The sequence below is a fragment of the Lepidochelys kempii genome, chromosome 7 (assembly GCF_965140285.1).
Source record: "Lepidochelys kempii isolate rLepKem1 chromosome 7, rLepKem1.hap1, whole genome shotgun sequence".
NCBI classification, from domain to species: Eukaryota; Metazoa; Chordata; order Testudines; family Cheloniidae; genus Lepidochelys; species Lepidochelys kempii.
This window is the reverse complement of record NC_136386.1, coordinates 88331706-88347081: the sequence shown is the minus strand read 5'-3', so window position 1 is coordinate 88347081 and position 15376 is coordinate 88331706. Positions and strand designations below refer to the sequence as shown.

General features: G+C 39.5%; 1 protein-coding gene across 6 annotated transcripts in view; it reads right to left on the bottom strand.

The window, feature by feature from the left end:
- PCDH15 (protocadherin related 15) overlaps positions 1-15376 on the bottom strand; it is a 1335873-nt gene that overhangs the window by 345860 nt on the left and 974637 nt on the right. For all 6 annotated transcript variants that reach the window (XM_073353680.2, XM_073353679.2, XM_073353690.2 and 3 more), the window contains one exon: positions 8361-8469. In XM_073353680.2, the coding sequence (XP_073209781.1) occupies positions 8361-8469 (109 nt within the window). The remainder of the gene's footprint in view (positions 1-8360; positions 8470-15376) is intronic.

Genomic DNA, 15376 nt, shown 5'->3' with positions numbered 1-15376 from the left:
AATCTGTGCAAAGACAATATAATAGAGACATTTTCTACTTACTTACAGAGTTTTCACTTTTAAGATTTAGAAAGAAAAGAGAAGAGGTATGCAGAGGTGAAAAGGGTGAGGTAAAAAAGGTAGTACTTGAATAACAGCTTTGGCAGAATACAAAGACAGCACTTTTTACCGCAGATTACCAAGTGCTCCAGAAAGGTTTATTATGGGAGTACTGCATATATTGCTGAAGAGATTAACAACAAAATTATTGGTAATGTTTGCCTCTGTTAAGCGGCACTGTACAGACCCATACACAGTTGTGATCTACAGGCTTTACTGTAAGGGAAATTATGTTTCTCCAAAAGTTAAAACTTATGGCAGAACTAGAATTTTGCAGGAGCCCTAGGCTCCACTATGGAAATTCTACCCTTTTAAGAGCCTTGCCACAGGGAGTGAAAGCTATCAACTCTGACAGTGTCTAAAGGAAACTCAATGTGTGAGCTAAAATCTACCCTGATCATCTTTGTTCGCATATTGAAAAAGCAATATCATGTACTGAATAGGCACTTTCATCTTGGTCAAAAAGAGAGAGAGAGAGAGAGAGAGAGAGAGAGAGAGAGAGAATGAATAGCAGGAATGCTGTATTCTACTTTATAGAAGTATCCAGAAAATCAGTTGCTCCCAATGCTGGTAATAAAACTGCAAAAACCATGGAATGGAAAACAGGTGTACACAAGAGTTAAATGTTTAATTCACAGGAGATCGAGATAATATATGTAAAATATTGCACACATTCCTGTGTGTACGTATATATATATATATATATATATATACATATACATATATATATATATATATATATATATATATATATATATATATATATATATATATATATATATATACACACACACATTCACCCACAAACAAAACAAGTACTGATATAATATGTCAAAAAGATTTTATTAGCTTGAGACGGCCGTAGTACTCAAGAGTGGTGTACCTTATACTGGTAATTTTAAACAAGTGGTGATAAAAACTTCACACCACACTATCATGCATTGTATGTTGTAAATAGTACATATATCAGTTACTTGATAGCATATATATATAATTTTAAGTGTCTAAAATATTTCTATTTATAGTATTCATAAATGGATTATTTACTGGATCACTCTGTGAAAGATGTGGGGGTACTCTTTAATAATTGTTATCACTGTATATGTATTTGTCACTAGTATGGTATTTCTGTACAATATATGGAAATGGATATTTCATCCTAGAGGTGTGTCTGGAGGGCAAAGACTGCCAGAATATCAGAGCCAGCCTTAAGGGCACTAGCCCAGTCTCCAGCGCAGCCCCAAACCCTTTACAACAGGAGAATTCAGGTCATCCATACACATGAGAAAGAACCAAATTGGAAGAGAGAAACAGAGAGGCTCACAGACACACAGGAGGATATATTTTCAACCCTCTCTGAGTGGAAATACACATTTCAACCACTTGGGGACTGGATCTCTGGGTGGCAGCCCCCATAACCCAACCATGTCAATGCAACAGACTTGACTGAGTTTGGCACCTGTAAGTTTCCCTTTGGACACAGAAACAGCACCTTCAAAACAAACTATTAGTTATTCATTCACCCAACATTATAAAGCACCTGGAGCAAAGGGTAAAAATAATAAAGGCTTATGTTTTGAATATATGAATATTTCCTCTTACCAAACCCTTACATTTTCTTTGCATGCTTTGATACATGTCATATAGTCTAATTACCTCCATCCCTGTGCTGGGAGAAGCACTGTCCTTCTAGCAGCATGCTCCCTGTGTCTCTGTGGGTCTTCCTGCTTCCCTGAGAGTACCCAGTTATGCTCTGTCCACTCACACTTAATCCCCTCTCTTTTCTAGGACTGGGGTCTTGTTCTAGTTTAGGATCCTCCTTTGATCCTAGGCTTAACCTTGGGAAGAGTACATCATTCTCAGCTGGAGGGGAGCCAAGTAAGGTGTATCCCTCAATAAACAGCTCTCTCATTGTTTCCTCAAGGAGTCTGATCTTATCTTCTGTGATTATTTTGCTTTTCCTGCTTGGTTCCTTTAGAACTCTTTTGATATCAAGAAACCAATCACCCCCCCTCCCTTACACACACCATATTCATAAAAAATACAAATATTTCCAATTTGTCACACAAGCCTTGTATAAAGGTCAAGTTTATAAACCTAAGCCATTTTCAGGATTAAAAAGAATGCCTAAAGTTAAGCTCCTATACTGATATTTAAACATCTACAAATAGTAGCCTGAAGTGCTGAACCTCCAGCAGGTCTGGGTGTTCAGCAGATAATAACTGATAGGTTGCTCTAGGCATAGGAGGCAGAATGTTAGGTTTGAAGCTCGGACTGAGGAAAGAAGATGAATGGAGGAAGCAAAGGGATTGAATGCAGGACACAAAAGTGTCCCTGAGGGAAAACAAGACCAAAGATATCAGATAGAATGGGAAGAAAATTAAGTTGGACATGGTAAGTAAGGATGAGGAGCTTGAACTTGATGCAGCAATATACAGAAGCCAACGGAGACAGAGAGATATGGACAGATTGGTGGAAGAGGACTTTGATAGAGATATTTTGGACAGACTGGAGGAGGAAGGGATAAGAGATGCAGTGAGGTCATACAACAGAAGATTACAGTAATCAAAATGTGAGATAACATGGTTGCTGCAGTAGGAACAGTAAAGAGAGGGTGAATTTTGGAGGAATTAAACGGGAAGAAGCAAGGAAGGACTTAGAGAGCAACGATCTATATGGAGAAGGAGAAAGAAGAGCTTTTGCCAGATCTTGAGATTCTATTGTAAGGATTCTGATATTTGTTGTGCTTTTCTTAAAACTCCATCAACTGGAAGGAACAGACTGCATGAAAATCTCAGCTCTTCCTTTAAAAATAAATAAATAAATAAAAAAGCAGGTTTCTAGAACCCATGATTGGGGAGGAAAGCTTAAAATCAAGAAGCAAGTGCACCATAATGGCTCAGAAACCAGAAGAGAGAAAAAAAAACCCCTCATTTAAAAAATAAATAAATCATGATTTTAAAGCCAGTGTTATGACTTTTTTTAGGGCTTGATTCATATTAGAATGCTTGGGTTTGACAATACTGAAAGAAGAGTCTACAATTTTATAAAATGCTTATAAAATACATGTTTATAAAATTATCATTGGGGAAGCAATAGCTATGATCTTGGTTCTCCTCTCATTTATACTGGAGTAACAGTAGTATAGACGGGGAGCTATCTTGGTATAAAGGTTGTGTAAGTGAGGATAATCTGATTGTATACACCACTGGTGGAGAGTTATTATAATGTATATGTTTCTCTAGGTGAAGACAGACTGTACAGATATTAATTTTCATTTATGATGCATGTAAATTATTGGCCCTTTTTGACGGTCACAAAAGTAGTGTTTAACCTGACTATGGGGCATTGCCCTTGAGCATCCCCTCATGTCCTGTTGGTTTGCTGCCCTTCTGCTCCCTCTCCCCCAGCTCTCCTCCTGGACCTAGCTTGTACTTTAAACAGTCACTCTGCCTCACTTTAACCCAGGAGCCTTCCAGCTCTCATGGAGCTGGATTGTACATTAGGTCAGCTCCAGGGACTCAACCAGCTTCTCCTCCTGCTGACCCCTCTCCCCCAGTCAGTCTCTTTACCTTTATATTTGGGAGGCTTCAGCAGTCCGACCTCCTCCTGGTGGTATTTATCTGCTATGAGGGAGAAGGAAGCATATATGGTAGTCCCATTCCCAAAGCTCATCCCAATTGGCTGGGAGAGAGGGGAGCCTTGTCCCACATACTCTGCTAGGCTCCAAGTCCTGGATCGTTAAAGAAACAGTAATATTTTCTCCCCAAAACACTGCTTATTCCTAGAACCCCTTCCTCTCTAGTCTTCAGTCTCCTAGTTCCTAGGTCCTTGTATACATCAAACCTCCCAAAAATCTTAAAGGGACCACACCATGGGACAAGGTTTGCTGACCCCTAGGCACTACCAGGTTTAAGAGGACTGACTACCCCCATCAAAATCCTACATAGGCTTTATTTGAAATTCTTCTATACTACATGAATACTTCAAAAATGTTTTCTTTATTGACATGTATGATTGTGCAGTTAGAATGTCATGTGGTACTTCTAGGTATATAGAGAAACTAAGAATTCTTCAATAATAGTTTAAATTATGTAATCATTTATGATGCTGCCAATGTGCAATACTGTATATTACAGGGGTGGCCAAACTTACTGACCCTCTGAGCCACATACAACACTCTTCAGAAGTTTGAGAGCTGAGGAGCACCTGATGGGGCTTAGGGCTTAAGCTCCATGCGAGGTGCCTACTGGGGCTCAGGGCCTCAGCCCAGCGGGAGGTGCCAGCCCAGACTAAGGGCTGGAGACCCAGTAGATGCGCCCTAGGGGGCTGAAGCCCCGAAACCCCCCTCCCTGCTTGGCAGAAGCCCATACCGCACCACCCCGCTGCAAGGCAGAGGTCCTGAACTAACCCCTCTGCCAAATCTGGTAGGCGGAGAAAGTGGGAACATGGGAGGATCTGTGAGCAGCACTTTAACAGTACAAGAGCTGCATGTGGCTCACAAGCTACAGTTTTGCCATCCCTCATATACTGGAAACCAGCTCACCATATAATTTATTCATTTATCTTCTTAAAGATAGGCCAGATTGAAAAAAATGCATTAGGCAGGAGTAAGATTATTCCTTAGCTACACACAGTTTGGGTCAGTGGGTATATGTAGACCTGTCATCTCTACTGAAATATGGTTCAATTCCTGAAAGTCGATGAATGTAAAAGTTAATGTATGAAAAATGTTTCCAAGTGTCAGGTTTTCAAATGTCAGGATACCAGACGCTATGCAATCAGAAATCAAGTATTATAGTGCTATACTGTGGAGTTTAGTTCTGTAGACTTTAGCCTCTACCCTAGGGTGGGTCAGCTAGTTTGATCTGAAAGCACCCTTAAATTCTGGTCAAAAGCTTGTGTGTGAGACTGAGAGGAGATTTGGGAGCAACACCCAAGTTAGAGCCCAGGTTAAATCTGCAGTGAAAACATACCCTAAAGCAAGAGGACTTAAGAATCACATGCTTCTCTGAGAGAAAAATGATCTCCTAATAACTTTTAGTTCTAACTGGAAACTTAGGTGAATTTTTATTTGAACACAGTAACTTGGATAATGACCAGCGTAACCTAACTACATACTGACAGGTTTCAGAGTAACAGCCGTGTTAGTCTGTATTCGCAAAAGAAAAGAGGTACTTGTGGCACCTTAGAGACTAACCAATTTATTTGAGCATAAGCTTTCATTTTCATTCTTTTACGTAGAGACTGTCCAGTTTGACCAATGTACATGGCAGAGGGGCATTGCTAGCACATGATGGCATATATCACATTGTTGGATGTGCAGGTGAATGAGCCTCTGATAGTGTGGCTGATGTGATTAGGCCCTGTGATGGTGTCCCCTGAATAGATATGTGGGCACAGCTGGCAACGGGCTTTGTTGGGGGCTGAAGGTGACAGGACAGTCTCTACAAAAAAGAATAAATGGACACAAATCAGATGTCAAGAATTATAACATTCATAAACCAGTCGGACAACACTTCAATCTCTCTGGTCACGCAATTACAGACATGAAGGTCGCTATCTTAAAACAAAAAAAACTTCAAATCCAGACTCCAGCGAGAAACTGCTGAATTGGAATTCATTTGCAAATTGGATACTATTAATTTAGGCTTAAATAGAGACTGGGAGTGGCTAAGTCATTATGCAAGGTAGCCTATTTCCCCTTGTTTTTTCCTACTCCCCCCCCCCCAGACGTTCTGGTTAAACTTGGATTTATGCTGGACCCACCTTGATTATCATACACATTGTAAGGACAGTGGTCAGTTTGGATGAGCTATTACCAGCAGGAGAGTGAATTTGTGTGTGTGTGGGGGGAGGGGAGGTGAGAAAACCTGGATTTGTGCTGGAAATGGCCCACCTTGATTATCATGCACATTGTAGGGAGAGTGGTCACTTTGGATGAACTATGACCAGCAGGAGAGTGAGTTTGGGGGGGCGGAGGGTGAGAAAACCTGGATTTGTGCTGGAAATGGCCCAACTTGATTATCATACACATTGTAAGGATAGTGATCACTTTAGATAAGCTATTACCAGCAGGAGGGTGGGATGGGAGGAGGTATTGTTTCATGGTCTCTGTGTATATAATGTCTTCTGCAGTTTCCACAGTATGCATCCGATGAAGTGAGCTCTAACTCATGAAAGCTTATGCTCAAATAAATTGGTTAGTCTCTAAGGTGCCACAAATACTCCTTTTCTTTTTGCTAACTACATACTGTAACTCAACCTGTTATGGTGCAAATGTAGAACTGTAACTCAATAGGCCACAAAAATGTAAGAAACTTATAAAATGTTCAGTTATTATCTAATTAGTAAAAAATAGCATATTCTCTCACTTTGTGGTTCAGCACTTCTAGTTTAAGTAATTTATAACAGTCAAGTGAAATCTTACAATGTCTGTGTGGGAGATGTACATTTTGGTTTACAATGGGGGAAATCCCATGTGATGAGAAACAGCTGAAAGGAAGGAACAACAGATAATTCATTTCAATTGTATGCTTGACATATGCTCCAAAAACTTGGCATATCAGCCTGCATTCTCATATATTTTACTAAATTCACTGAATAATGCACTTCCACCACGCCTTTCCAGATGAAGGCTCTCAAATTCACCAGTGTATGTCATTATACTTCTTTTGAAGTTATCTAAAATGCCCAGTAGTAGAGTTTTAAAGCTATAAAGTAGTGCATACCAGCAGAAGAATAGGCATATTTAAGACCTCAGAAGGTTCCTTTTTTAAGACAAAAACAGAAATAAAGACTAGTACTAAAATTACTGTTTTATTTTTTTCTCCCTAGAGACTCAAAGTAGGGTCTACTTGTGTGTGCTTTATTATGTTCCACTGGTGACTATCTTCCCATTATAAGTTTGAATTTTAAAACTGCACCATCCCCATCCTTCTCTCTTCCCCAAAAGAAACCCAGTCACCTGATGGTTATAAAAGCAACTTGCATGGGACACACATGTTTCTGTGAACCCTATAATCTCTCAGTTCCCAGGATGGTGGATCAGAGGAATATCACAGAGGGGAGTATGTCCTTGGACTTTGTATGATGTGGGGAGCGGAGGTTTGGCTGGGTGATGGTCAATCAGTGTTTTAGGTCTTTTTCCTATCAGCTCATAGAAGAATTGGGGAAACTTGTTCCTATCTGTCCAAGAGGGAGAGGGAGAGTGTTAAATGATACGGTGTAAGTCCCCCACAATAAAGAAAGGGGGAGGTCTCCATGAACCCCTTCTTGAACTGTATTCATCCAGGGCCAAAAGAGACCATGGACAATGAAGACAATCTGATGCAAGGGAGGAGAATGGGCAGGTTACAACCTTAAACACAAGAAAATAAAGAGTAGGTGGATGACGCCAAGACCGCACCAAATTTCTCTGGGCAGAAAAGTTCAAATTTGGCTTTTAGAAGGAAACTCACCCTAATTGCCATCCCCTGACAATTATTACACTACACTACAAAGTTTTGTCAACCATTCCCCCTATCTGATACAGTTATGCTGGCAAAACCCCCAGTGCAGGGGTGCTGGAACAATTTGTATAGTGAAGGCGCTGAGAGCCATTGAACCAAACTGTAATCCCTGTATATGATGGAAACCACTTCCAGCCAGGAGGTGCAGCAGCACCCCCTGCTCCCTTAGTTCCAGCACCTATTCCCCAGTGTGGACACAGTTATGCAGAAATCAAAGTGCTTTTGTGGGCCTACCTAATGTCATTCAAGGAGGCAGTGTTATTATGCTTTCAAAACTCCTGTTGGAATAAGCTACATCAACAATAAGGGACTCTGTCAGTATATCTGTACCAGCAAAGCATTTGCAATGTAGACAAAGGCTTAGTTTGTATTTGTGCCTGTGAATAAGAGCCAAGGATTATTATTATTATCTTCCCTAGCTATTTCTCAGCAGAATTGGAACACAGTCCAACTGAGAGTGTGGATAAGCATCTTCCATATTTTCTTTCCTTGACTGTGTCCTTATTTTCACTGGATGAAGCAAAAGATTCTGAGTCTAATCTAAATAAATAACAATATAGTTAATAACCCAAAATGGAATAAAATACCAAAACTGCAATAAAAATGTTGCTGAGTAAAACAACGATATCGAACTCTACCAACTACAACATGAATCTTGTATTATGTTTCAGCTTTCCCACTTAGTCTTTCTCTGCCTGATCCTAATACAGTGATGGACTATGAATGATAGCGAGATTAGCAGATACCAACCAAGTAGGATGGAATAGAGGATGCGTGGTCGATCAGAAGGAGGCTGGATGTTTTTGTCCTGATCTATAGCTTCTATTGGTGGAGTGACATTGATGGGGTTCACTCGTGTCTGAAATGAAAATTAGGGAAATTAGAGCTGATAAATTACAAAGGCTGTTTGCAGTTCTTCAGATTTAGTAAAAATACATTTTGCTACAGTGGACATTTACTTGAATGCCAAAGAAATAACGTGTGTGCATGTAAATATATAATGCAATAATAAGGACACATCTTTTGTAAAATGTAAAATTAACTATGCAAAACTAAAACTTCAAGGGGGAAAAATTTGGAACACAGAACATATGTCTCTATTGTGTTTTTCTTTAAAGAAACATATTATCCTAAAAATAATATATCCTGATAAAGACCCCAGTCCTGCAAATATGTACTTAACTTTACTACTGGGAGTGGTCCCACTGTTGTGGGATTACCCACAGTAATCCAGTTAAGCACATGTGTAAGTGTTTGCAGGACCAAAGTCAAAAAGAATACCTTCATCAATATCATGTCAGATATTAATTAGCTTCTAAATTATTGCTGTTTATTTATTTTCTATTTTATCAATGTATTTTGGGAATACATTAATACTCCAAAATATGCAGGCAATCATTTTGTGAATCATTATGAATTCAAATGCCAACAATACGAATAATACATGTGCCCCAAACAAAATTAAAAATCAATTCTTAGGTACCATGATGGGTCCATTTGAAATATTTCTGATAGATATTCCATTGTAATAAAGTTGTTTATATTATCCAGTCACACAGTGGCCTAGCGAACTGACCACAGGAGTGGAATGCAGGCACTCCTGAGTTCCATTCCTGGGTCTGACAACAACGTGTTATTCAACCTTCTTTGACTCTCTTTCCTCATCTGTAAAATGTGAACAGTAATATTTAGTTATACCAGAGAATTATTCTCAAGATTAGCTAAAGACTTCAGTGTTTAAAATGGCAAAGCCATAATACAAGTAAACATCTAGGTGGGTCATTGAGGAACCACTTTAAGCACCTGTTCCACCATGCAAGCTACTTCTCTCAACTTCCTGGACATCACAATCAGCTTCAACAATAGAACTCTACAGAAAACCACATACAAGAAACCCATGGATCACTACACCTACATTCATAGATCCCATGCACCCCAAACACATCAAGAAATCTTATCTACAGCGAGGCACTCAGATAGCACAGAATGCATTCCAAGGAGAAAGGATATACACCTTAACACATTTAAAACCACCTTTACCAAACAAGGACATTCCACCAGAGAAGTAGATCGCATCATGTAATGGGCCACCCAAACATCCCAAGAGAACCTTCCTCAATACAGAAATAAAACCCCCTCTGACCGCACACCCATAATTATTACCTACCACTCACACTGGAATCCATAAAAGGTATCATCAAACAACTACAAGCCATATTCAATGGGGACCCCATCCTGAAAGAAATCTTTCCTTAATCACCATTTCTGCCCTTCAAATCACCCCCCAACCCTTCCAAGCACATCATCAGAAGCAAGCTCCCCACAGACCAGCACACCAACTTAAAGTGGCACAGGACGCTGCAAAAACAACAGATACAAAATGTGCAGACATATCTCCGCTGCAACAATGTTCAACACCCCCAATGTTCAATACATATTTTTTAAGATCCAGGGATCCTACACATGCCAATCACATGTGGTGTACCTCATCCAGTGCATTAAATGCTTTAATAACAACTATGTGGATGAAACTAGACAATCACTATGCTCTCAAATGAACTCACATAGGAAAATGATAAAAGACAAAAACACCACATCACCTGTGGGAGAACACTTTTCACAACGTGATCACTCTGTATCTGACTTCTCAGTCCTCATCCTCAAAGGAAATGCTACACAACACTCTCAAAAGATGAGCCTGGGATCTTGAATTCATTACTCTCCTAGGCACCAAAAACCATGGACTGAACAGAGACACAGGATTTACAGCTTGTTACAACAACCTATAACCCACTACCCCCATATTTTTGTCTATGGTCCCTTACAATATGTGCTAACTACTTATGCTAAACAATCTTTTCCACCTTGCATACACTCATAGACTTTAAGATCAGAAGGGACCATTGTGATCATCTAGCGTCTGACCTCCAAGCTGCAGGCCACAGAACTTCACTGACTCACTCCTGTAACAGACCCTTAACTCTGGCTGAGTTACTGAAGTCCTCAAATCATGGCTTAAAGACTTCAAGTTACAGATAATCCACCATTTGCACTGGTTTAAACCAGCAAGTGACCCATACCCCATGATGCAGAGGAAGGCAAAACAAAACAAAAAAAATCAAGAGTCTCTGCCAATCTGATACAGAGAAAAATTCCTTCCCAACCCCAAATATGGTGATCAGTTATACTCTGAGCATGTGGGAAAGACCTACCATCCAGACATCCGGGAAATAATTTTCTGTAGTAACTCAGAGCCCCCCCATCTACTGTTCGATCACCAGCCATTAGAGATATTTGCTGCTAGCATTTGCAGATCAGATATTTGCTGCTAGCAGTTGCATTTTGCTGTAATGCTTGGAATTTCTTTCCCAGACTTGAAGAGCAGGTCTATGTGGCTCAAAAGCTTGTCTCTCTCACCAACAGAAGTTGGTCCAATAAAAGATATTTCCTCACCCACTTGTCTCTCTAATAACCTGGGACCAACACAACTACAACTACACTGATCCCAGATTATGACTAACTCCCCCGCATCCTCACCTGACACTCTTTTTCAGGCCATTTGACAGCAATAGCAACAGCAGATATGGTGGGGGGCAGTGAAAGAGCGGGGCGTGTAGCTAACTTTTTTTGGGAAACAGAACTCACATCTTGGCTAGAGATGGACCTCTTAAGGCTGATGTAACTCAGTCATGAATAAGGACGTGAGCAATCCCATTGATTTCAATGGAACTAATCATTTGCTTAAGTGTTTGCAGGATCAAGCCCTAAGTTATGCTGTTAGCTTGTTTCAATTAAAAATCAGAAGTCATTATTCCCGTGGGAAGCAAAGAAAACCGGAATGGATATGTTTCGGTGACATATGGGACTGTACGTGCACTAACTTTTCTCCAACCTAAATTCCCACTGAATTTCAACTGAATACAATATTCTTAATTTCCTGTGTTAACCTGCTGTGTATCTTTGTTGAGCATAGCATTCCAGCTGTAGAAAAGAACTGGGAATACTGTACAAAGATGGTTTTAAGACTGTGACACATAATAGTTAAGTTGCATATGGTTCCCTCTTATTCTATTTACTGTCATTATAAATTACTTACTGGTTGCTCTGACATTAAATTGACAGGTTCTATAGCTGTCTCTTAGTCTCAAAAAGATGGTAAGGACCACTCTGCCTGTATAAATAAGATCATAATAAAGCACTTTGAAATTCATCAAGATGAAGGCTCTATAACCGTTTAAGATATCATTACAGATAGTTCAGTAATATAGTTAAGGTTGCCTGACAGTTTCCATTATAAGACACTGTTTTCAGTTGCCTCGGACTTTGCCAAATTTTAACCATGCAGTGTGAAATTTTCTATGCCTGGGCACTCAGGCTGAATTTTTTGGAAAAAATCAATTAGCAAAAAATAATCTGGTCAATTCTGAGAACAAGGGTAGGGAAAACAATTATGTTGTTTTCCCCTTGTTAAATAAATCTTCCCATTGTTTCTGAGATTCATAGATTTTAAGGCCAAAAGGGACCATTAGGATCATCTAGTTGAACATCCAGCATAAGACAAGTTAAAGAACCATACACTAACTTCTGGATCGAGTAGGGATAGAAGCCAATTCTCCAGGACAGCACTCAACTATTTAAACCACAAGACCATTCTTCTCCTGCAATCCCCTGCCTCATTCATTATACATCTTCCATCTTCTGCAACAAATGAGGCAGAGGATCCTATAGACAACAGCCACATTAACTACAGATCCCAGACTCATCCTGTGAACTCAGTAAGGCAGGGTCCTGGGTAAAAAAATGTGATCATGCAACTAAAGACTATACAATAATGCACACACTCAAAGGTTATTAAGCAACCTTAATTCTGGCAATTCCTAATTTCTGAGTGCATGACTTCTGAACCTTGATGCTATTTTAATGTAGCTTTTTGTATGTATGAATATACACTTGTTGATTTTAGGGCAACAGTACTGGGGTGGTTGGGAGGGAAGTGAATATGTTCTGAAATTCTGGTATGATGCACAAAGTCAAAACACTGAGGGCAATATGCACAATATAAGGGACTTTTTTAACCAAGTATGATCCTGATTTTAACATTGCTGTTGCCGCTGGAGAGAATGAAACTATTTTTAAATAGTCTTTTAGATTTTTTCCCATATTGTATACACATAAGGTCTTCAGTACATAAAGACTTCCTCATACAGGTCAGGTAAGTTAGTGTTGAGCTCTCATGGTGCATTACCTATGCATACTACATTTGTGATGGTTAGAATGACATCTTATTTTAGATAGTTAACATTATTTTAATAGAAATCCTTGGCCTGCATTTACATAATTTCTAATTTTCTTCTTTTTATGCAGCATCTGTTCTTTGCTCTAATTATTTATATAACCCCAAAGCATCATGCTACAAATAATCTAGAATTCCAAGAAAGTTTTACAAGATCCTGCCAAACCTTAAACAACTTGTGAAACATTCGGGGTCACAGCCTGAATAAACTATTTGAAGTTTTTCATGTTTTTGTTGTTGAAATTCAGTTCTTAAAAAAATACATTGCTTTCACTTAAAGAAACCCTTTTAATTAATTACTCTTCAGAGGTAGTCACCCAAAAAGGTCATCCTTTCAAGGGAAGTCCTAATAGTTTGCTAACTACAAGGACGGACACTGGGAATCTTTTCCTGTGCTGTTTGCCAATATACAGAATTTTCATACAAACTCATTAAATATACAGCCTTAAAGAAAACAAGCACACTCAATAAAGGGTAAGTTGTTTATCAGTGTCAAAACAATTACACTTAATTTTCTAAACAATAAAGGGTATATATCCTAAAAAAAAATGAAAGCTGGCTACTTCTTTCAAGCTTTGCTGTACTATCTAAGATTTAAGTGAAATGTGGGTTTCCTTAAAATTCTTATTGTGAATGAAAAGGAGAGTTAACAAGTCACAAAATGATGGACATTAGCTTTACGTCCTCTGTTTATTATGCATGCAGTCTGGCTGGCAGAGACAGTGTTTTATTAAAAGCTATACTATACAATCCAAATTTGCAATCTATGGCTACTTGTTTACAGAGAATAAGTTTCTTTCAGGGCTGTTATATGAAAAAATAAAGAGAATGTGAAACAAAAGGCAGAGTAAGCAGGAAAAAAAGCACAGAGACTGATCCATCCCTGAACCCATAAGGTCTCACATCATCCTAAAACGGTGAGGAAGGAAACAGTAGGCTGAGCTCACCCTTAGAGAAGGCTTCCATACTTCCCTGTGTGCATAAGAGAATCTGGAAGGGATTGTGAATCAAATAGGTACAGAACCCTTCATAAACTCTCTCTGGGGCAATATGACTTCACATGTAGCTTAATATGACTTAACATGTAGCTATAGTGGTAGTTTAAACTCACAAGGTTAAGAGTTCTAGTTAATCAAACACACACAAAAATACTTATTCAAACCTAAGCTAATACCTCAAGTCTATATAATCGGTTTGGAAATAAAACAAAAGTAGGTTTCAGATAGTTATTTCTGCAAGATTTTTGCTAGTTCGTGTTTTCAGATCAGCTGTAAATACTAGAAGAAAAGCCTCCCACACAATGGGCCAGATCCTGGCCCATTGCTCTGTCCCCTTTGTGCTTCTCCTGCACTGCAAGGTCAGACTGTCCAAACATGTCCACTGAGGATTCCCCTGATGCAGGTGCAGTGTTTTTTAGCAATCCCTGGACAAGAGAAAGAAGGTGAAGGATACAGGCGTGGTTTAGAAGGCAGGCAGATGAGGAAGGGAAGACAGGATAAATTGGCAGCATGAAGACATTTTAGCATTTCAGCTTCTCATCCAAGCCAGAATATAGAATGAATATATAAATATATATATGTTTTGGGGCTTATTCCTTCACCCACTTACTTCCCTGGTCCTTCTCGCATGAACAGAGAGCAACAATACCCGAAGTCCAAAGGTGCAAACAATTCAATGTTTACTGGGGTGAACTTCCAGCAAGCAGGATTCCAGTTTCCTTCCTTAGTGTCCCCCTTCCCAGCTCTGACACCACAGAGCCTTACACCTGTGTCCCTGTTCCCATTTCTGCCGTTAGCTAAACATGATTCCAATTTCCCCACCCCCATACCCTGTTCCCATTCCCCCCCCGCACACCCACTCACTTCCTGATTGACTGCAGACTATATAGTAAAACTTGAGTTCTGCTTAGCTATACCTTAACCAATCATTTTACTGAAATTTAACAAATCAATCCTAACATATTGTAACATGATTATTTACCCGATTATATCCCACCACCTTAATTAGTTTACACCCAGCAAAATTAATTATACAGCAGACAGAAACAATCACAGAACCAGACAGAGACCATGCAAATAAACAATAGCAAAGTGGGAACTATAATGACAAAACAATACAGAAGTGAGGATTTCACATCCCATCTATTGATAAGTGAGTTCTTGCCAGACAGGATGCTATCAAACTAAGTTTCCTTTTACATTTTCTAGGCACTTCCCCTTCTCTGGAGGCGATAGGCATTATCAGGACAGGATTGTATTCTTAACAGCCCAATAGCACCTTATTTCAATGTGACTAGTTTGGAATGTGAGGATGTGACCGGTCGCTTCCCAGCTTATGGCTGTCTCTGCTGCTTAGCCAAAGATCTTAGCCTAAGCACAGGGCCTCAGACTGTCACAGTAAGAGAAGGACCTTACACCGGCAGACAGCAATTTTGTTTCTTTCTTTTATACCTGTCAAGGTTCCTTCCCCACTC